We start from the raw sequence: 24,190 nt of genomic DNA on the forward strand, positions 1-24,190 counted from the left end.
CTCTGCTGATTAAAATGCAGCATGTCTGCATAAATAATACATGAAGACACAGAGAGCATGCTAAAGTGTAACTTCTCACTGAGAGAATGCAGAATGTGCACTCAATATAAAGAAAGTTTCTGAGAAAGTTCAAATGGTAAATTTTTATAAAGCATATATACAATTTTGAGCCGAATGCAGCTCAGTTAAATATCTGGCTGAGGAAGAATGCCTGTGGTACAAGCATTAAAGTGGATTTGTGTTAATTATATTACATTATATTTATATTTAATATTACTTGTTTTATTCTTAATAGTATTTTTGTTAGTTATGCTATATTTATTTACATATCTGATAAATCAAGAAAATCTTTCAAAAAAACTTTTTTTAAATGAATGAATGAAATCCTAATCAGAATAAAGACTTTAATTTTCATACAAATATTTAAATATCACACACAGAAAAGCATAATGGATGCGTTCATATTACATAACGATTATGTAAGAATTGCACGTCATTGGCATCGACATCTTTATTTCATGACACTGTGGTCTCTGTCAAACTCTTATCTTCTCAGCCAGAGACAGAAGCTGCTTCCTTCCTTCAAAGAGCAAAATACTTGCAGCCATGGCAGAGTTCAGGCTGTCCACACCATGTACCATGGGGATCAGTAATCTCCGTCCTCCAGTCCTCTCAGCCAATCGCAAAGCCTCCCGGCTCAGACCGTGTGTTTCTCCACCAATTATGAGGCATGTGTGCCTAGCAACCCAGTCAATGTAATAATACTGAGTCTCTAAGGATTTGCAACTATCATAATCCTCAAAACCACACAAATCCCCATCCTCATATTCCACCTTCCTTGGGTGCTGATGGCCTCTGACCCAACCGTAATCAGACGGCTTTTTTAGTCTTTGAGGGGTTACAGTATGGTCATCTTCAGTCATGGTGGTGCTGCAGTTGTCGGCTACGTGAATGGTTGCTGTTTTGGGCAGGTGACTTGGAATCTCATTCCATGTTAGGCTTGGGATTATGGGGAGACGGAAATGAGCGCCCATGGCTGCCCTAAGAACTTTGGGCTCCCAAACATCCACACATCCTGAATTACAAAAAAAAAAAAAATCAATATCAAGTTCCAAATTTTGATGTTATCACTGGAAAATACAATATAATATATAATATGTAATATGAAAAAGTATATATATATATATATATATATATATATATATATATATATATATATATATATATACACACACAAACAAACCAAAAATTATTCAGACATTTTTTATATATTTTTACTAGTGGGTGCAGGACACAATAGTTCATTTGTGTTAGTGAGGATCGCAAAATAAAGTAAACTGTGACATATTATACCCAAAAATTCTTCATACAGTGGACTACCAGTAAAATTGATAAAAATTTGGAAACAAAAAATATTCAGACACATTGACCTGACCATGTTTTGCTTAAGTGTTATCTGACATAATTAAGATGATTTTTTTTTCTGACACAGCTTAACTCTGAAATCTTGTCATATTTTAATGCCATTTTTTAAACTATAGTGAATAAACTGTATTAATGAATGAAATGTTCAAGGTGTCTGAATAAATTTTGGTTTGACAGTATATAGTATGTAACAGTGTGTGTGTATATATATATATATATATATATATATATATATATATATATATATATATATATATATATATATATATATACATACACACACACACACACAGTTAAAAGTTTGGGATCAGTAAGATTTTTTTTTTTTAAATACAGTAAAAACAGTAATATTGTGAAATATTGTTACAATTTAAAATAACTTTCTATTTGAATATATTTTAAAATTTAATTTATTCCTGTGATGACAAAGCTGAAAGATCATTACTCCAGTCTTCAGTGTCACATGATCCATCAGCAATCATTCTAATATGCTGATTTGCTGCACAAGAATCATTTATTATTATTATCAATGCTGAACACAGTTGTGTACAATTTTTTATGTATCTGAAATAGAAAGCTTGTGTGTGTGTGTATATATATATATATATTTTCAATATACACTACTTTGCAAATGTCTTATGCACGTCAGTTATTTAGATTTTTTTTGCTGTAGTATGTCAGTAGGAAATATCAGTTTACATTTCCAAACATTCATTTTGCCATTAATTGTAATAATCCAGTGAGATTTTTGAATACACAAGGAGTCTGACAACAGCTGGTGCTCCAAACGGAAAACTGATTATACCATCATCAAATCGGTTTGTGATTACATGAAGAAACAGATGAAACTAAATCCAGAAGAACTGTGGCCGTGTCTCCAAGACGCTTGAAGAAACCTTCCTGTAAAACTTTAGACTAGTTAGATTTGCCTCAAATACAATGTGACTTTCGGTGATCGAGATCTAGCAGCAGCTAATTTTTCCTCTTGGGCGAGCGATTTATATTATATAAACATAAATAAATATATATAAAGGAATACTTTATGTTAACTGCCCATTAAAGGAATCACTCCAAGTCTAATCCTTTCATTCTTTGGAAGAGAAAAGTGTCAAATTCAAATTGAGACAGAGAAAAAGCTTTGCTGGTACCTTTGGTTAGCAGTACACTATGGCACCCTGCAGCAGCGGCAGAGCGTAACACTGCACCGAGGTTTCCTGGGTCCCTCACGTTGTCACAAATCAATGTCAGAGGCACAGGCTTGCCATACTTTTCTTCTGAGAATGTTAAATGGGAAGCCTCAGGCCGTTTGAATATGGCTGCAATTAGAGAATGTCATGTTACGCATGGCTTCTGCAAAACATCCTCTAAATGAAGGTGCTGCTGTATGAGCAAGACAATTTCATTTGTATTGATAATGTAATCACATCTGCTTACCAATTACGTCTTGTGAGGTGTCAAGATCAGACCAGACTTTAGGATCTTCCATCCTAAGTTTCACAATGCTGGTACTTCTGAGTTTATCCGAGGGAAGCTCCCGCAGTGCATCCACAGAACTGAAATAAACAGTTTGTGCTATAGCCCCTGCATCCAGAGCACTGCATACGAGACGCTTTCCCTCCAAAACAACTTTACCTTGCTGCTCACGAATCTTCTTAGATCGAGCTATGTTGACCAACTTCCTGCATATGAAATGGAGATTAAATGCAACATTATTTGTAGTAACTTGGGGAACTATAGCACTTACAGCACATTTGTTGCATAAAAACTACAGTTACTACTAGTATTAGTATAGAGTCTTTTTTTATTATCGAAAATTAGTAACATTATAACATAAAACAGGCACCAATATCGGTGACTCCAAAGATGTGATTAAACAACAAGGAAGATGCCAAATACAGATTCAAAGTACTTTACCATAGATTTTTTTCATTTTTCATAAGTGACATTTATGAATAAAGAATTTGCCATTCAGAATGATAAAGTTTACAAAATTGTCAATACTTTTGTCTTCATGCTCATAATAACTAATAATTTATTTAATATGTTATCTTTAAATTATATTTTGCAGAAAAAGTAAAAAACAACATTTATCCAAAATGTCTGCACAAATTAACATTTACAAAACAAGTAATATAAAGAATCCTCATGCATGACAAATGTCTTCATTTAATGTGAATATAGGCCTATATCATTGTAGGCTAATGATATTTCTCAAAATTGTTGCCCATTCTTTTCTGTCTTAAACTTTTAATTAGCTAAAAACATAATGAGTGCACTTAATATTAGACTGATTTTCTTTGTACTCTCAGGCATTGCTAGTAACAAATATCAGTAAAGTCTGATAAAGAGCATCACTCACGTCAAACATTTGTCGCCAGGCTGAGATTTCTCATACAGCAAACCATCAACATCTCCGAAACGGGAGACTGTGGTGGATTGAGCAGAGACATGGCGGTCTACGTTAATTACCTTTTCCCGACGTAATTGTGAGAACTGAACTGAATGCGAGCTGATATCACTTTGGCTGACATTTGTAGCAATGTCGGGTCGTTGAATGCTTGCTTTTTCAGGGATTTTGAAAATGGTGTCTTTTAATGAACGTTCATTGGTTTGACTGACGACTTGTTTCGAATTTTCTATCGGCTCATTCACTGAGATTAAACCAGATACGCATCTGCGTCTACGCACATATCTTTTGATATTTACGGCATTACATCGCAATGTCAACGCTGTTTGAAATATAGGGCACAATAATCTCATGCTTGTGATGCGCGTCGCCATTTTGACAACTGAATTTCCGGGATGCGACTTTGCAAATCCTACTATGGCGAAGAGTGGACTCTTAAAGGGATAGTTCACCCAAAAATGAAAATTCTGTCATCATTTACTCACCCTCAAGTATTTCCAAACCTGTATAAATTTCTTTGTTCTGCTGTATACAAAGGAAGATATTAGGAAGAGTGTTTGTAACCAAGCAGATCTCACACCCCATTGACTACCATAGTATTTATTTTCCTGTGGTAGTCAGTGGGGGTGATATCTGCTTGGTTACAAACATTCTTTAAAATATCTTCTTTTGTGTTCAGCAGAAAAAAAGAAATTCATACAGGTTTGGAACAACTTGAGGGGGAGAAAATTATGACAGAATTTTCATTTTTGGGTGAACTTTTCCTTTAATATTAATGAGTCAGCATTTGTCCTAGAAAGACTGCCAGCCAGTTTCAGCATTTACCTAATTAATATTCATGATCCATGAATTAGCCAGGTCTAATTAATATTCATAAAATTTTGACTAGTTGGCAAAATTTCCTTTAATAAAATATTCTGAAATATCTTCTAATATGTTTTGCTTCATGACATTGCTACAAAACTTTAATTTTAGTTTAATTTTCAACTTAAAGGTTTCAACCTTAACCTTTAAGGGTTGAAAATTAAAATTCTGTCATTTATTACTCACCCTCATATCATTCCACACCCGTAAGTCCTTCGGAACAAATTAAGATATTTTTGTTGAAATCCGATGGCTCAGTGAGGCCTGCATAGCCAGCAATGACATTTCCTCTCTCAAGATCCATAAAGGTACTAAAAACGTATTTAAATCAGTTCATGTGAGTTCAGTGGTTCAATATTAATATTATAAAGCGACGAGAATATTTTTGGTGCGCCAAAAAAACAAAATAACGACTTACATGATGGCCGATTTCAAAACACTGCTTCAGGAAGCTTCGGAGCATAATGAATCAGCGTGTCAAATCAGCTGTTCGGAGCGTTAAAGTTACGTGATTTCAGCCGCTGGCAGTTTCACACGTGATCCGAATCATGATTCGATACGCTGATTCATAATGCTCCGAAGCTTCCTGAAGCAGTGTTTTGAAATCGGCCATCACTAAATAAGTCGTTATTTTGTTTTTTTGGCGCACCAAAAATATTCTCGTCACTTTATAATATTGATATTGAACCACTGTACTCACATGAACTGATTTAAATATGTTTTTAGTACATTAATGGATCTTGAGAGAGGAAATGTCATTGCTGGCTATGGAGGCCTCACTGAGCCATCGGATTTCAACTAAAATATCTTAATTTGTGTTCCGAAGATTAACCAAGGTCTTACGGGTGTGGAACGGCATGAAAGTGAGTAATAAATGACAGAATTTTCATTTTTGGGTGAACTAACCCTTTAATTCCATGCAGTGAAAAATGCAAATAATAATAAATTAAATGCTTTATTTGTATCACAAATTATAATAGAACATTTTTATCTAAAATATTCAAATACTCATGTTTTAGTGGGTATCATTTAAAGAAAGACTGAAATAAAATATCAAGAGTAAATCAAAGTTAAAACAACATGCTATATATATATGGGCCTTAATTACTATTTTAGATTAACATAACATATACAGGGCATTGAGGGCAAAACTGTGAAAACTATTTAATATTTTTTCTCTGTTTTTCTCTATGAAAAGCCTCACCTGGTCTGAGGTCTAAAATGGGCCACATGTGGTTGCCCTTTGTAGAAGAATGATTTCACCATTGCTTTCAGCATCATCATTCATGCATTATGGGCAATTGTGCAGCTACTGTTATAATCTATTATTCTGAAGACATTTAATGTGTATATGTGCATGTGTGCGTATTTATGAACAAGAAAAACAAAGACAGAGAGATGAATTAAAGCTAAAATGTATTGAGAAGCATGTTTATTATTTATCAAAGTCTAGAACAAATAAATTATGTGGTCACTGATCTGTACTTTTATAGAATATTATGTGATATATGTACACTTTTTTTGTTTTGTTTTTTTGTAAATTGTATTGTCTTTTTATTGTAGTGTACTGCTCTACTTTTTGTATAACTTCAATATATTTAGGACAAAATATATAGTCAAAAGATAGTCTAATCAATGAATTAGAAATAATGTTAAAAAATATCGAAGGTTCATAGACAACATGTTTTCATAAACTCATACCAACTGTCCAGGCATACCAACAACACTGTGAGATAATCCAATTCCTTGTGTTATGCAATCCACTGATGCTGCACAGAACAGATCAGCTGTCACAGTCAAACACTAAATAAAAAAACTGCCAATAATAATGAAAATACAATAATTCAGAACCATGGGGTTTATTATAGTTAGGGTTAGATTAGAAGATTAGAACCTAAAAAAAAAAAAAAAAAACTGTTTTTCTTGAAATAAAATGTATTTATTTTAGAAAATATATTTATTCAAAATATTAATAAAATCATAAAATTTCAATTATACTAAAATAACCATGTCCATAATACTCCCCAAGCACGAGGAAACACATTTCAACATTTGTATTGACAATTTGTAAAATAAGAGAGACATAAAAATATGCAGTGCTGTGGCTCCCCAGAAACAAGATAAAAAAAAAAAAAAATCAACTAGTAGCCTATGAGGTAATTCAATAACACAGTCATATAACTATAAATTAACTGGAAGCATGATCCTATAGTGCTTCATGTTTAATAGCGTCATGTTTCATCATTGGTTGTAACTAGGCGTCAATAATTCAGCCCGGACAGCTCCTGATGCTATTTTGAGAGGGTGCTCGAGTGGGCGTGGTCTAACAACTCAGCAAGAAATCTGATTGGGTGACCGCAACGTGGGAGGATGTGCAGTATTCGTCGACGCTATCGGAGATTATCTTGTTTTTGTCGCCATATATGTCAGACCGATAACGCTTTAATTGAAAATTAGTTCGACTTCATAGTTCAGTGTGAGACACAATGTAAAAGCGTTTGTCCTGTCCATACTTGAGCGATTAGAGCCGCACATAGGTAGTGCTCTGTCACTCATTGTCACTAAAACTACAGGCGACAACATGGATGAACACTATGTAAGATTCAACTAATGTTTCACGCAGAGCCACAAATGTGATGGGTGCCGATGCTAGCAAAAACAGCAAGGTTAGTAGTTATATTATTTTCTTAGTATGTGGGGTGAAAAAAGTTACTTTGGAGAAACCATGTGTTTAGGATGGCTGCTCACTGTGCATGTATTACTTTTATGTTTGATCTCCAGTTGTAAAAGTAATAAACCGTGCATATGTTTATTTTAAAAGCTAATAGGGCAATTTAAGTCACTTTTAATTGGAAAGAAACATTATACTGATAAGTATGTTATATAAAAGTATTTTATGTATTATATTTATTTTTTATGCAACTATAAGGTCTTATATGAAGCTGCAGAACAGTTTGAAACATTTATTTACCTACTGTAATAATGACCAGTGAATTGTGTTAATGTTTGAACTGTTTTCTGCAAGCACAATAATTCCATGAGCCATTTCACATTTCTGTGGATTTGGACTGAAAGCAAAGCCAATATATATACATATATATATATATATATATATATATATATATATATATATATGTATATGTATGTATGTATGTATGTGTGTATATATATATATATATATATATATATATATATATATATATATATATATATATATATATATATATATATATATATATGTGTGTGTGTGTATATATGTATGTATGAAAACATTTTAAATTGAAGTCTTTTGGGGTAATACTGACTATTTGCTGTTGCCACAGACTGCATTATAATTGTATTGTTTAATGTTTTCCTATGAGCATGAGTTTGAATTCATTTTAATAATGACAGAATAAAACGTCCCACAAGGAGGAGGATATTTACACAAGGGTATTTTATTCTTTCACACACACACACACACACACACACACACACACACACACTGAAATCATTTTGACACTTGTTAATTGAAAATGTAAGAATTTTTTCCGTATTTATTCATCTATATTTGACTGGTGTGGGGACATGGCAAACCAGTTCATTTTAACCAAGAAATATTCATAAAATAACCCATTATTTTCTCCTAGTACATTTATCTCCTAGTGCTTTTTTTTTGGTTATTATTTAAAATAAAAGACGTTGATCTATAATGAAGGCCGGGATTGCAAAGTGTCCATAGATACAGAAACACCCATGAGCATGTTAAAAAAAATAGGTCATCGCTGGAATATGAGTAACCATGTAATGATTATTTAATGACATTCATTCACAGCAGTACACAGGGTCGGAGGAGCAATCACAAATATCCAGATGGAGGGGATTTCTCTCTGCTTTGGGTATTTCTATCCCAGCTGGGCTCTGCAGAATCAACCCATTACGAATCGGATCACATAGAATGATTTGTGACAAAGAGCCATCCATTCCTGAGCACCTGGTCTCCTCATTACCGGGCCCTGAGAAACTCCGTATGGAATGGAGTTTGCCAAGCTTTATCAACATGTTTCTACCTGAATTCCCTCATCGCAATGTCCCAGGACATGAACATTTTCAGGTGAGAGATGTCAAGGGCAAAAGGTAAAAATAAGCTCACTCATTAGTTAACAGTTTCTTATTTATAAGAATGTTTTTCTTTATATGTTTTTCACAGTATTATATCTCATTGTCCAACCTCTAGGTCCTGGGTTACATAGCGAAAGGATCTTTTGGTCCCATTTTAAAGGTTAAGGATAAGTCGAAGCAAAAGACCTACGCAGTTAAGGTAAAAACTTTGTCTATAAGCCAATCAAATATTTGCACACACCTACTCATTTTTATAATTACATCACACATTTAAAAAAAATATAATTATAAATATAACAGACAATTACACACAAAAAAAATGTTAAACAAATCAAAACTATCTTATATTTGAGATTATTTCCAGTTGCCTTTTGGTTTATTAAAATGTAATGACCGTTCAAAAACTTTGGGGTCTATAACATTTTTTAAAATGTCTTTTTGAAAGAAGTATCTTATGCTGCATCAAGACTACATTATTTGATTAAAAAATACAGTAATATTGTAAAATATTATTACAATTTAAAACTTTTTATTTATTTTAATATGTAAAATGTAATTTATTTCTGATGGCAAAGCTGAATTTTCAGGATCATTACTCCAGTCTTCAGTGTCACGTGATCCTTCAGAATCATTCTAATATGATGATTTGATGCTCAAGAAATATTTCTAAAATTTCATCAACATTTTTAATATTATTATCAATGTTGAAAACAGTTTTTGCTACTTAATATTTTGTGGAAGTCAAAAAACAAAAATCGTCACACTGCCACTGCTGCTCAAAATTTATTAAAAAGATGTTTCGACCACAAAGGTCTTCGTCAGGTCAAACAAACATTAAATAATCAAAAGATGACAATTTCTTATCATTTTATCATCATGGTCAATCACACCTGATACAATTCATTTTATCAACATAATCAATCACACCTGATACAATTCATTAAAGGTGCCCTAGAATTAAAAATTGAATTTATCTTGGCATAGTTAAATAACAAGAGTTCAGTACATGGAAATGACATACAGTGAGTCTCAAACACCATTGTTTCCTCCTTCTTATATAAATCTCTCAAAGACCTCTGAAGAACAGGCGAATCTCAACATAACACCGACTGTTACGTAACAGTCGGGATCATTAATTTGTACGCCTCCAATATTTGCATATGCCAGCTCATGATCGAGGCATTACACAAGGGCAGCCAGTATTAACGTCTGGATCTGTGCACAGCTGAATCATCAGACTAGGTAAGCAAGCAAGAACAATAGCGAAAAATGGTAGATGGAGCAATAATAACTGACATGATCCATGATATCATGATATTTTTAGTGATATTTGTAAATTGCCTTTCTAAATGTTTTGTTACCATGTTGCTAATGTACTGTTAAATGTGGTTAAAGTTACCATCGTTTATTACTATATTCACGGAAACAAGACTGTCGTTATTTTCATTTTTTAAACACTTGCAGTCTGTATAATTCATAAACACATCTTCATTCTTTATAAATCTCTCCAACAGTGTGTAATGTTAGCTTTAGCCACGGAGCATACTATCAAACTCATTCAGAATCAAATGTAAACATCCAAATAATTACCATACTTACGCGATTAGACATGTTGCATGACGAACACTTTGTAAAGATCCATTTTGAGGGTTATATTAGCTGTGTGAACTTTGTTTATGCTGGTTAAGGCAAGCTCGAGCTCCGTGGGAGGGAAGCACGAGATTTAAAGGGGCAGCAGCCTGAATCGGCGCATATTTAATGATGCCCCAAAATAGGCAATTAAAAAAATGAATACAAAAAAATCTATGGGGTATTTTGAGCTGAAACTTCACAGACACATTCAGGGGACACCTTAGACTTATATTACATCTTTTAAAAAGACATTCTACGGCACCTTTAAACTAATAACCCAATCAACACGAGTAACAAATAGAATCAAATATATACAAAAATCTCACAAATCACAAAAAAGGTTTCAAATCAAATTCCAAATTTAAACCTGTTGGAGAGAGTATTTAATGTGTAAATATAAAAAGCTTCCCACTGTAATAAGATTTTATTAATATCACCACCCTTTTATTTGTTCAATGCCTAAATAGCGAAGAGTCGACAAATTATGTTTGAAAGCGTCAAAATCCATGGCAATGGGATTTTTTTGGTCCTTCAACCGTATATTTCTTCTGTTCCTTCGGCTGTACGCGTTTTTAAACAACGCTTTATTTTACCTATATAAGCCAAACCACAGGGACATTTGATCATATTGATTACATTTTTGGTGTTACACGAAATTATTCCCTTAATCTTAAACTGTTTCCCTGAGTGAGGATGACTAAAAGTGTGACATTTTGTTGTAAAATTACATTGTCCACACCTATAACTGCCCTCAGGGACTGAAAAGGGATTACTAAATCATTCCGACCCTTGGTCATCTCTCACCACCATTTGCTGTATATTGGGGGCTCGTTTATAGACAATTCGTGGAGGATCTTTACAACACTTACTCAATAAAGGGTCAGAGCTTAAAATATGCCAGTGTTTACGTACTATGTCTGCAAACTCATTACTTAAAGCTGAATACTGGATAATACAAGACAACCTATTGTTGGTCGATTTTGACACTGTTCGAGCAAGGCACTCTTTCTGATCAGTATTTTCAAATCGTGCCGCAGCTTCTTTAATCCAAGTATTTTCATAACCTCTCTCATAAAACCTCTGACATAAATCTTTACATTGCATTTCATATATTTCATTATACATACAAATCCTACGAATCGAAAGACTCTTCTTTAAATTGGTAGGATGAAAGCTCTGACCATGTAAAATAGTATTTTTATCTGTAGGCTTTCTATACAAATCTGTTACCAATTGATTATCATCTTTTATTTTAAATAAATCAAGAAAGCTAACCTGAGAAGCATTGTAATCAATGGTGAATTTAAAATGTTCACTACTACGATTTAGAAATTGTTGAAAATCAAGTAATTAATTCTCCGAGCCACACCATAAAAGAAAAATATCATCAATGTATCGACGCCACAGAAAAATGTTGGGTAAGAAAGAGATGACCATAGGATTAAATACACATTCATTGTACTACCCATTGCAATTCCCTTAATTTGTAAAAAATAATCATCTTTACAAATAAAAATGTTTTTAGTCAACGTCTTTAAACACGTAATACTAGGACTTTTGTTACTAAAATAATCACATAGAAAAAAATCAATAGCTTGTATGCCGCCATTATGTGGAATATTTAAAATATAATTTTGGAATTTGATTTGAAACCTTTTTTGTGATTTGAGTTTTTTGTATGTATTTGATTCTATTTGTTACTCGTGTTGATTTGATTATTAGTTTAATGAATTGTATCAGGTGTGATTGACCATGTTGATAAAATAAGAAATCATCTTTTGATTATTTACTGTTTGTCTGACCTGACGAAGACTCTTTGTGGTCGAAACGTTGTCTTTTTAATAAATTTTGTGAGCAGCAGTGGCAGTGTGCCGATTTTTGTTTTTTGACATTAAAGTGTTTCTGATGATCAAGCCCCTGCTCTAAGTTGTTTTGGATGTGCGCATACTACTTTCTTTTCAATATTTTGTGGAAACCAATATCCACTTTTTCAGGATTCTTTGATGATAAGAATGTTAAAAAGAACAGCATATATTTGAAATAGAAATCGGTTGCAACATTATAAATGTCTTGATCAATTTAATGTGTCCTTGTGGAATAAAAGTATACATTTATGTATTTAAAAAAACGTACTGAACTCAGACTTTTGAACTTTTGTATGTGAACTGGTCCTCGTCTTCATGAGGAAGAAAAAATAGCCTGTCATAGTAACACAGTAATGTTAATTTACCATTGTGAATTAATTTTATTTAATTTTTTATTTTTTTGTCTAATATAGGTCATTCCAAAATCTGAGATTTTGCGCTTGGGAGTTTTGGAGCAGTCTAAGGAGGAAGTAATAGTCCAGGTGAGCCCAAGTCCTCACTTTTCTATGATGTCTACATTTTTATCAGGTCTAATGGTCTGTGTCATCTTTTACAGGCACTGACTTCTAGTTTATGTTATAAGAACTATGGAGATTGAGGTGGTTTGTGTTTTATTAGCAACAGATAGGGAACACATGCAAATTCTCTAAAAGAAAGCTAGGATGAACATTAGCAGGTTTCTTTATCACCCTGGTACATGAAGAGGTCGAGTTCAAAACCCACAGAGGTTTGTGACTCACTGTGCCTGTGCTCTTGTTGTCAAACTGTTGCCTTGCAGCGTCAGGTCCGCCACCCTTTTGTCCACGACCTGCAGGACTGCTGGCAGACCCAGCGGCACATCTACATTAGTGAGTGAATCAGAACACACCCCTGCCCCAACTGTCCTCCTGCCTTTCCCACCACTAAATCAGTCTTCCCTCACACAAAGTGCCATGTGGCCCTGTACCCACCAAAACACGAAAATCTCCCTGGAACTCCCACAAACTATCATTCCACTTCAAATCTGTGAGTAGCTGTGAAGAGGATATATAATCTGAAATTATACATATTTGATGATTAAAAGTATTAATTTCTTTCCAAAAAAATGACTTCAATCTTTTGAACATTAGTGAATGGTCTGTGTTAAAAAGTTTACAGGCATTATATTGTAGAATTGATGTGCCTAATAATTATTAATATTAAATTAACTAAAGGTGAAGCGTGTAAAATGCTTGTTGTCAAACAGGTTTCCCAAACACCACCTCCCGCCCGCCATAATTTGGCTAAACGGGTAGTTCCGCCCCAAACTCATGCAATTGGTTAAGCAAATGTTGCTGTGTCGGGATGCTCAAAAACCAAACTGGGCTGCGTTTCCTGTATAACGACGTAATTTGCTGTTTAACTGTAGTACGATGCATCATTGAAGAAATCAACTATCTAGTCACGACTGTTTCCCAAAACCGTATTGTTGCAAAATTGTCGTTCAACCACGCTGGTTAATGATGTCACGCAGGTGGTGGGGATAATAACTTCTTTTAATTAATTTGTTTGAGACTGAATTCATGTCAGTTTTTTTTTTTATAAATTACAGACATGGCATATGAAGACTAATTATTTTTTTCTCAGTTTTTATGCTTTAATTCCAGGTTCAATGATAGGCTCATTGATTCTTACATACTAGAGCACATAAGCACATGCACACTCTTCAAACATGGCTCTTTTTTAAATCTCTTGGCAAGATTAAGATTGTACCGAATGTAAGCTTGCTTATTTTGCTCAAGATAAGGATTTATTAAGTCCACATGTCATGCAAACAAGAAACTGTGCTTCTAAACACAACTCAAGAACTGTCGTTCCAACCACACAACTTTGCGATGTTGTTTGCGAATGTTCGTTGGAACTATGGTTTCGGCAAGCACTGACTTGTGGAACTGTGCTGATAACGTGGAACTTGCAACCATTGTTGGCTAACAATGCTTTTGGGAAACGCACCCCACAACGTTTTGGAAGCGCCCAGAGCAACTTTATTTCAACATTTAGCTGACCTATAGTTGTCTCAACATACTAAGCTGGAGGAGAATGTGTAAAATAAAGCCTACACACTTCACATTTCAATTACATTTCTTACTCTGATTTTGTCTGGCACACTGTCTACAAAGTATGAGACTGAGAACTACCCAAACCTAGTAGAGTGAATGCAGTTCATGTTGTATAGAATATGGGTCCTATCCATTTCATGATGGTTCTAATGTTTAGATATACTGTACAATCATCCATAGGTTTATAATCCTGTTCTGGAGACCCACTGTCTTACTAGTTTTAACCTGTTCTAACTAGTTCTAGTTCAAATAGTCCCAAGTAGTTCTTATATAGTGCTAGCACATAAAGACTGTAAAGAAAGTCAGACTGTTATTTCTGAATTAGATAAGTTTGTTTAGACAGGCCATAAGCCTGGCCAGAATGCTTGAATTCTAGAAGAGAGGTTCTCAAACCTGGCCCTCGAGATCCACTTTCCTGCAGAGTTTAGCTCCAGCCTCACCAGCATGTAACTTTCTAGTAATTCTGAAAACCCTGATTAATTTGTTCAGGTGTGTTTGATCAAGGTTGGAGCTCAACTCTGCAGGAAAGTGGACCTGGAGGGCCAGAGTTGAGAAAACCTGTTCTAGAAGTTGGAATGTTTTAATTCTGCCTTTACATGCTATCAGAATTTTCCAACTTCCCACTTCTGAAATCATGATTACAAGCTTGTCATGTTCAATTGTTTTGTTGTTTGAAGGAATAGGAAAATTTTATATATATATATATATATATATATATATATATATATATATATATATATATATATATATATATATATATATATATATATATATATATTTGGGAGTCAGAGTTAACAATACATTGCATATAATAACCACAAATATAAGCAATAATTAATGTAGTTGCCCATTAAAGTATATTTTCATATGAATATAATACCTAATTATTCAGCATTTTGTTCCTCCTCCATTATATCGTTAATATCCCTGTGTTCAATAAATAATAAAAAGGGACCCCAGACCCTCTTAAATTTTTCTTTTCTTTACCCTTAATAATATAGGTTATCTTTTCCATTGCAATGCATGAACATATTTCTCTTAACCATTGGATTATAGTAGGCCTTTCTGTCTTTTTCCTGTAAATGGTGATGAGCTTTTTGGCATATAGTATACACATGTCTATCAATACTTGAGTATCCTTCTTAATATTCCAATAAGCTGGATGAATACCAAGAATAAAAAATCCAGGATGCAGTGGTTATCTCACTGAGACTATATGCCATATCATTAATTTCTTTCCAAAACTCTTTAATTCTATCACATTCCCATATGAATTAATGTGCCTTTTTCACTGTTACATTTAAAACAAGTATCTGGTATGTTATTATAAATTTTATTTAATTTTACCAGAGTTATATAAGTACGCATAAGCCAATTGTATACTGTAACAGTTTTAGTCTGTTGTTAACGGTCTGTGTTTGGGCCTTTACACATTTTTGCTCCCATTTTTCCTTATCTATCTTCAATCCAAGGTCTTGTTCCCACATGGTTAATCTGGATGCAGATGACTCCTGAGAACCTAATAATAGCATATTGTATAAAAGAGATATGTGTCCTCCACCTTGGCTTGATTTAGATATACATTTCTCCAGATTAGTTAGTTCTGGTTCATCAAGTCCTTGTCCCCTGGCAGTACGTATGAAATTCCTAATTTGCAAATATTTATAATAATGTTTTTTTGATTTAATGTTTTTGAAATTGCCAGTAATATCAGCAAATTACATAAGAACACCATCTTTGTATAGGTCTTTAACTTTCCACACACCGTTCTCAGCCCAAAGTCGAAAGCCTAAATCCTTTTGACCAGGTATAGAATGATCATTCCCCCATATTGGGCTAAATACAGATAGAGACTCTTTTTCCTTTAAATAAATTTGTACTTTCCCCCAGACATTTATCATGTTCAATACTATTGGATTAAATGATATTGCACTTAATTTTTTGTATTGGCTGAATAAAGATAATCTTAGATTTTACAAATTTATTTTCTATTTCTATCCATTTAGGAGGAGCAGTTGCCGGAAAATGAAACATATTATCGCCCTTAACTGGGATGTATTAAAGATATTTAATTTTGAAGAAAATGTAGCTTCCCATTCATTGGCAACCATATAAACATTCACTGGTCAGCTTCCTGATGATTCTGGAATTTCTGTCAAATACAGCCTATTTTCGCTGTGTATAAAACATACAATTTGCTTCAAATGGTTATTCATATATGTAAATATACACTACTTTAATGACAAGACGAGGTAATGTAGCTGTTGTGGGAAAATCTAATAAAGAATACCAGTCTCAGCAGCATTCGTTCTTCCCTCCACCATGTTTAGTGTTGCGCGTCCTCAAGCTGGCCACCCGCGTCTTTGTAGGGGGGGCGGAGCAAACAACATTTTGAATTTTGACTGCAGTACCTATTTCGACCACTGGGTGTCATTCCTACATAGAGCCCCTTTAATGGTCGGGAACTTTGGTATCAAAATTATCCCCAAGCTTCCTATTGGTAAATTACGGAGCCCCTAAAGGGACGTGGTGGTGGGAAAAAAATTGGGAAGGGAGGAAATTTGATGTGCTGGTGGAAAAAAAATTTGGGATGGGAGGAAATTTTTTTTTCGAATCTTTTGCGTTCCCTCGCAAAACTTTTGCGTTCCCCCGAGAAACTTTGCGTTTCCTCTCAGAAACTTTGCGTTCCCTCGCAAAGATATTTGCGTTCCCTTGCTGTGAGCTCGGACAAACACTTCCTCTTTAATGTCCCGCTGGCTGGCAGTAGTGTTTCAGTTAGTTCCATACGTTAATAATGCACACAAATAATGCGCAGCTCTTAGAGTTTGAACTTGTTGGACTCGAATATAAAGAAATGCAGTGCTTAAGTCAAGGAGTTCAGTAAAGTTGGCAATATATTCACAGATTCGAGCTTCCCGGATCAACAACTCGTGAGCTTAACATTGTTAAAACACAAATGCAGCTACTTCCAATCATAGTAACCTAGACAACGAGCTACAACAACCCAAGTTTCCTCAAATGTGCTTTATAATATATAAATTGGTCTCTATGAGCAGGCAGCGGAGAGACAAGTTGGAAGGGACCGTCTGAAAAGCGCAAAACCCAAAACCCTTTTGCTTATTTTATATTATGAAAAATACTCCCATCCCAATTTTTTTTTTCCACCAGCACGTCAAATTTCCTCCCTTCCCAATTTTTTTCCCACCACCATGTCCCTTTAGGGGCTCCGTAGTAAATAGACTTGAGGGGGCATTCATGTCCAATTTTTAACTTGGAAACTCGTATTTACGGTAATTCCGATAGCATGTGAAGGCAGCATAAGTCACACTCCTATGTTTTAGAATACCTCAATCCAAACCTCAAGTCCTGTTTCCCCAGTGTTTGATTACCCAGTGATCCTGACTGCATTTGTGAAAGTGAATTTCCTTCTTCTACTTTGATGTTCAGTTCACCCCTTTAATGCTTTCTCCTAGCTAAAGCTATGATGAACGTGTCACTTCCTTACCACCACTTGATTACCACCTGATTCCTTCATTTACAGCCTGCACTGTTTTGCTTCTTTTTTTATTGACACTTTATTAAGTCTAGATCACTATTGGGATTTGTTTATGTTACCGGGATCTTTAAGTTTAAGATCCTGACACAGATGCTGGTTTCACAGACAAGGTTTAAGCCTAGTCCTAGACTAAAATGCATGTTTGAGCTGTCTTAACTGAAAGCAGCTTGTGCTGACAAATCATCAATGTCAGTGCCATTGTTTTGTCTCAAGTAAACACCAGTAATGTTTTTTTTTTCCTAAGACACGTTTATAAAAGCTACTTAAATGTCTTCATTTAACTAAGGCCTAATCCTGACTTAATCTAAGCCCTGTCTGTGAATCCAGGCCAGAATGTTCTGTTCTTCATCTAAACCATGATGTTTTACCAGTGGTCTGGATGAGGGCATAACTGTTAGAAACAGACTGATGTATTATGAATCTGGTCATCTCCCAAAGTGACAGATGTTTTCTCTGCGTTCACTTGCCATTTCCATGGATTTGTTGGATGTTTGTGTTTACGTTTATCTCTATTTGGGATTTGTACATTCGGGCACTGTTTATATGATTTGATTCTGTTTATTCCCTCTCTAGTGTGTGATTACTGCAGCACGGGAGACTTGTACACATACTGGGTGATGATTGGACAGTTCGGAGAGGATGTAGTAAAAGTGTTTGCTGCTGAATTGGGTTCTGCCTTAGGTAAGCACTGAGGATGTATCTCTTACGCTCATCTAGGCTGCTTAGTGTAACATGATCTTTTAGAAATTATTCTAATATGCTGATTTGGTGCTCAAGAAACATTTATTTTTATCAATGTTGAAAGCAGTTGTGCTGGTTCCTTAATATATGTGTGGAAATGGTGATACGTTTTTGTTCAGGATTCTTTGAAACCACATGTATTTGAAATAGAAATCTTTTGTAACATTATAAATGTCTTTACTGTTATGAATTTCTTTCTCCTGCTGAACACAAAAAAAGATATTTTGAAGAATGTGGGTAACCAAACCATTGACTTTTATTGACAGTGTTTTTTCTGGGGCCCGTCAACTGTTTGTTTACCCACATTCTTCAAAATATCTTCTTTTGTGTTCAGCAAGAGAGAGAAATTCATACAGGTTAGTTACTAGTTATCTTATATATAAAAATATATATCTTCCTCAGTATTTTTGTCCTGTTCTCTAATACAGATATCGAAACATCTTTGATACATTTACTAGAGATGCAAATGTAAAATGAAGTAATGAAAAATGTAACAAAATTACGTAAATTTATGATTAAAACAAGAAAAATATTTCAATGAGGTAACAAAACTTTCCTATAAGTGAAGTTGATTTTTCTGAGACCATTGGCAGATAATTGTTCTTGTTTTAATCATAAACTTGCTTCATTTTGATCAGTTTCACAGAAAACAAGACTTATATATATATTTTGTATCATTTTGCATCTCTATGCAAAAATGCATCATGATTTAACAGTACAAATGTCTCAAGATTTAATGATCTTGAGACATTTGTACTGGAAAACTATACAAAAATACAGAGGAAGAACATCACTTTTGTGCAGTGTGATCAGAAGGTACAGTAAAAGATATTTCCATATTCTAGTGGTTGGAAGAAAAGCGATTCAACTTTTATTTGTAAAATCAGTTAGTAAGTAACGGATATCTGTTTCTCCCTAGGCAATTACATTTGGAGAACATCCAAATCTTCAATTTATTCCTCAAAATTTCTTTACTTGGTCTTGAAAAGATCTTTAAAATGCCTTACATTTACCTCCATAAAACCTGCAGAACACCTGCATATTATATCAATTTAGTACAGTAATAATAAATGCTTATCACAATAATTGTTGTATCTCCATTTTATAGGGTTCCTTCATGACTGTGCAATCATCCACCGTGATGTGAAGGTATACAATGTTTTATGTAATTATAAAATGATAATAAATATGATCCCTAAAATGTCTGAACCCCAAAAATGTCTTAAAAACATTCACTGTTATATTTTTAACAGATGGAAAATGTCCTTCTAACAGATCAGGGTAAGGCAGTCGGTGTTCTTTAGTCCCTCCAGTGGAGGGCAGTGTGTGTCAGCTTTTTTCATGTAAACAATGAATGTTCCAGAACATCCAGGCTTCAGGCTTCCAAATAGGCCTAGAGTATTTACACAAATATGACATTGTGATAGCAATACAATATTAACAAATAATCCAGTTCACAACATTTCTATTGTAATATTTCAATTATTTCAATATTTGTTTGTTAAAATGCTAAAGTTAAATATGACATCAAAGAACAAACATATATAATATGTGATACTAAAAATATGATCGTAATAATAATTGTAATTCTACAAAAATAATCTTAAATGAAATTATCAATAATAAACTTCTAGTGTTATTATGTAAATGTGAGGTCTTATTACTTATTACAGGCCACCTACGACTGGCTGACTTCGGTTTGTCCCGGCGGCTTGAGCGTGGAGGGAGGGCATTCACTATTTGTGGAACAATTCAATACATGGGTAAATCTAAAGAAATGAAAACAAAGAATTACTTTGAATTATATGTGGAATAATATACATAAATAGTCACTTGAAAATGCTAAATGAGTCATTAAATTATATTTACGGCTGAGCAAATGAAAAGATGTTTATGTCTAGCTATGTGTGGAATGTCTCTTCAGCTCCTGAAGTCCTTAGCGGTGGGCCCTACAACCACACTGCTGATTGGTGGTCTCTCGGCATCCTTCTCTTTGCACTGGCCACTGGAAAGGTGTGGTAAAGCACATATATTTGCACAAACATCTTGTGTTTTTCTGCTCATTGTGGGGGTAATGATACGTTTGCGTGTGTCTGATGTGTCTTTTCTGCCAAGTCATTCTAAACTCCCCCTCCCCCTCCATGCTTGTCTCAGTTTCCTGTATCTCCAGAACCGGATCACTGTAGCATGCTAAGGAAGGTACGCAGCTTCCCTTATGAGATGCCAAGAAATTTCTCTCCTCCATTTGCTCTTCTGCTTACAGAGGTGAGACCTGGACACCTGATGGGGTGCTTTATCCAGCAAAATGTTCAAAGACACAAATTAGATCAAAAATAGTTTAAAAAATAAAAGGATACTTCACTCATAATATTCTGAATATTCTGTCTCGTTCCAGACCTGTATGACTTTTTTCTTCTGCAGCAACAAATAACATTAAAGCCAATTGACTTCCATTGTACAGACCAAAAACACAGAGACATTTCTCAAATTATCTTCTTTTATGTTCCGCACAAGATCATACAGATTTGGAACAACATGAGGTTGAGTAAATGATGATAGACATTTCCTTTTTGAGTCAACCATCCATATAAAATGGAGAGCTTTAGATCATTTTGGTCATTTAATTCAGAGAATTTGATGAGAGTTCATACTAAAAGCTGTGATATTTTTTTTTTATTATTGCGATTCTGAACACAGTTTGAGACATTTAAAAAGTTCTGAAAAGTTAGAATAAATTGGAGTAAATTTTACACGTGACTGCAGTGGTTCAACCTTAATTTTATGAAGCAATGAGAATACTTCTTGTGCTTCTGTGTTCTACGTCACAACACCGGCTCAGTATTGGCCAGCTCCTGCCTCAGCATCACACGCATGCATCGTGTTGCTCACATAAACAGCGTCGGTCAATACTGAGTCGCGTTTTGACGTAGAACACAGAAGCTCTGCACTATCTATACAACATAAACAGCATAGGAGACTGACAGGGAAGATACAAATTTGTTGAAAGGTGCCCTAGAACCAGTTTTTACAAGATGTAATATAAGTCTAAGGTGTCTCCTGAATGTGTCTGTGAAGTTTCAGCTCAAAATACCCCATAGATTTGTTTACTTAATTTTTTTAACTGCCTATTTTGGGGCATCATTAACTATGCACTGATTCAGCGCGCGGCCCCTTTAAATCGTGCGCTCGCTTCATTTTAAAAATGAAAATAGCGACGGCTCTCTTGTCTCAGTGAATACAGTAAGAAACGATGGTAACTCTAACCACATTTAACAGTACATTAGCAACATGCTAACGAAACGATTAGAAAGACAATTTACAAATATCACTAAAAATATCATGTAATCATGATTCAGCTGTGCACAGATCCAGATGTTAATACTGGCTGCCCTTGTCTAATGCCTTGAACATGGGCTGGCATATGCAAATATTGGGGGCGTACATATTAATGATCCCGACTGTTACATAACAGTCGGTGTTATGTTGAGATTCGCCTGTTCTTCAGAGGTCTTTTAAACAAATGAGATTTACATAAGAAGGAGGAAGCAATGGAGTTTGAAGCTCAATGTATGTCTTTTCCATGTACTGAACTCTTGTTATTCAACTATGCCAAGGTAAATTCAATTTTTGATTCTAGGGCACCTTGAATAAAGTTGTAATTTTTTTGTTTTTGCGCTCAAAAATATTCTTGTTGCTTCATAACATTAAGGTTGAACCTCTGTAGTCATGTGGACTATTTTAACAATGTCTTTTTTACCTTTCTGGGCCTTGAAAGTGGTAAAATTAAATTGCTGTCTATGGAGGAGTCAGAGAGCTCTCGGATTTCATCAAAAATATCATCTGAACCCATTTTACTCTCCTTAGCTTCTTTGTAAGACTCCAGCACGTCGCCTCCGGACACTGGAACGCTTCAAGCGTCAAACCTTTTTCCACGGCACGTCATTTGATTCCCATCTCCTCCAAAAGACCCCCATGGAGCTGATCCTGGAGCTGAAGAACCGGCCTGACCGCCTTGCCAAAGCCCGTCGAGGCCTGACCCTGGAGCCCTTCTCAAACTTTGACTGCGACTTTCTCTTAACCTCACCATGCGCACCCACAGTTCCAGACCTCTCCCCAACTCTGGCTAACATGGAGCGGGTCGAAGCGCTCATGCAAAGCCATGTACCTCAGGACGATGCTTCACAAAGAGAAGTGTTTGTTTAACTTTTTAAGCCAGTTTTGTCTGGAGGTTCAAAAATCACACACTTTAGGGTGTGTTCACTCTTGACAGGTTTGGTTAAATTAAAACGACCTCTGGTGCGATTACTCTGTTAGTGCGTTAAAAATACCATCATATATATGTACATACAACAAGTGCATTTAGCCCAGCACACTGCATTGTTATGGATGTTTGGTAAGTTTCATCACAAAATACACATCATTAAAGCTTTTTTTTTTTTGTATCTTTAGGTTTAGCATTAAAAATGACAGTGTGAGCGCTAAGCAAACTAGGACATTTTCTTTTTTTTGGGTTTCTGACCAAAAGAACCTAGAGAACCGAACTACAAGTGTGAACACACCCATAGAAGCATGTGGGGGAAGGTGAAAACCTTAATAGTTGGTTGTTCTTCCATGAAGGATTATGGTTAAGTGTATTTCATTTTTATTGAAACACTCTAGCTCTTACATTGAATTCCTTACCTTTTGTTGAGACATTTAGTGAAATGTGGTTCATAGTTCCTCATATCCTTTGACATTATTTGACTATTTTGTCCTTATTAATAAGCCAGCACTGCATTTTCTTTCAACAAACATACCATAAATTCACTTCTTCTGATGTTTTGAAAGCTATGCAAACCCTCAGGGATATGCTTTAATGCTTAAAGGACCAAATCATCACTCATTTCCTAACTATTAAACCTAAGCCTTGTGAAAAATCATTGTTCATGGGAAAATAGTAAAACCCCAAAAGTGGCCATCTATACTTTTATATGAAATAATATGTTTAGCACTGTTCATTTTATTTGCATAATGCACTTGGGACTGAATGGGAAAGGAACTTTGGTTATGTGTTATACTAATTTTCGCATTGGCTTTATTGTTCCTATTGTTATTTTAACCACTGCTGTGGGCCTGGTTAGATCAATGCCCATGTATGCATGAATAACCTTGTGTTCCTGAGATGACAGTTCTTGTTTTACGCCCAGAATGCCTGACACCAGTGATCCTTTATTAAATACTAAGCAAAGAAAAAGGGAAATAATGTAGTAAAATGTTTTTGTTTTTTTTTTCCATGCAATATTGTAATTGATGGTGTATGTGGTCATTTTTGAAGCTCCGCTCATTGGGGGACACAGTCCTGCAGTGTCTGCTACTGCTATTATTGAGCTACCATAAGATCTTTGTAAAAAAAAAAATCCATGCCAGTGATTTATTGGTTTGTATCTAATATCTACAGTGGATATTGCATATATAATTACTGGACAAATTTTCTGTAAGAAAAAAATTGTTGTATGCAAATATTCTCATTTTCTTTCTTTCT

At 34.7% G+C, this 24,190-nt stretch overlaps 2 protein-coding genes across 2 annotated transcripts; one reads left to right on the top strand and one right to left on the bottom strand.

Annotated features, from left to right (window-relative positions):
• Positions 1 to 390: 390 nt before the first annotated feature.
• mrm3b (mitochondrial rRNA methyltransferase 3b) lies at positions 391 to 4,236 on the bottom strand. Its single transcript, XM_048167231.1, has 4 exons — positions 3,785 to 4,236; positions 2,860 to 3,104; positions 2,574 to 2,741; positions 391 to 1,075 (listed from the first exon to the last, which is right to left on the bottom strand). Exons 1-4 carry the CDS (start codon positions 4,204 to 4,206, stop codon positions 537 to 539), a joined length of 1,374 nt encoding a protein of 457 aa, XP_048023188.1. The 5' UTR covers positions 4,207 to 4,236; the 3' UTR covers positions 391 to 536.
• A 2,705-nt stretch (positions 4,237 to 6,941) lies between these two features.
• On the top strand, positions 6,942 to 23,908 carry rskrb (ribosomal protein S6 kinase related b). Its single transcript, XM_048165436.1, has 12 exons — positions 6,942 to 7,362; positions 8,511 to 8,789; positions 8,913 to 8,996; positions 12,708 to 12,776; positions 13,073 to 13,142; positions 18,502 to 18,609; positions 19,778 to 19,818; positions 19,923 to 19,950; positions 20,343 to 20,432; positions 20,594 to 20,682; positions 20,824 to 20,934; positions 22,534 to 23,908. Exons 1-12 carry the CDS (start codon positions 7,333 to 7,335, stop codon positions 22,870 to 22,872), a joined length of 1,338 nt encoding a protein of 445 aa, XP_048021393.1. The 5' UTR covers positions 6,942 to 7,332; the 3' UTR covers positions 22,873 to 23,908.
• Positions 23,909 to 24,190: the final 282 nt, after the last annotated feature.

Source organism: Megalobrama amblycephala, linkage group LG18 (assembly GCF_018812025.1).
Source record: "Megalobrama amblycephala isolate DHTTF-2021 linkage group LG18, ASM1881202v1, whole genome shotgun sequence".
Lineage (NCBI taxonomy): Eukaryota > Metazoa > Chordata > Actinopteri > Cypriniformes > Xenocyprididae > Megalobrama > Megalobrama amblycephala.

Coding starts and splice junctions, on each gene's coding strand:
- mrm3b (XM_048167231.1), bottom strand. CDS start 4,206: ATGGCGACGCGCATCACAAGCATGAGATTATTGTGCCCTATATTTCAA. Junction 3,105..3,784: donor CCTGGCGACAAATGTTTGAC/GTGAGTGATGCT, acceptor TTTCATATGCAG/GAAGTTGGTCAACATAGCTC. Junction 1,076..2,573: donor TAGTGTACTGCTAACCAAAG/GTACCAGCAAAG, acceptor TTTGTAATTCAG/GATGTGTGGATGTTTGGGAG.
- rskrb (XM_048165436.1), top strand. CDS start 7,333: ATGGGTGCCGATGCTAGCAAAAACAGCAAG. Junction 18,610..19,777: donor TGAATTGGGTTCTGCCTTAG/GTAAGCACTGAG, acceptor TCCATTTTATAG/GGTTCCTTCATGACTGTGCA. Junction 20,683..20,823: donor TTGCACTGGCCACTGGAAAG/GTGTGGTAAAGC, acceptor TGCTTGTCTCAG/TTTCCTGTATCTCCAGAACC.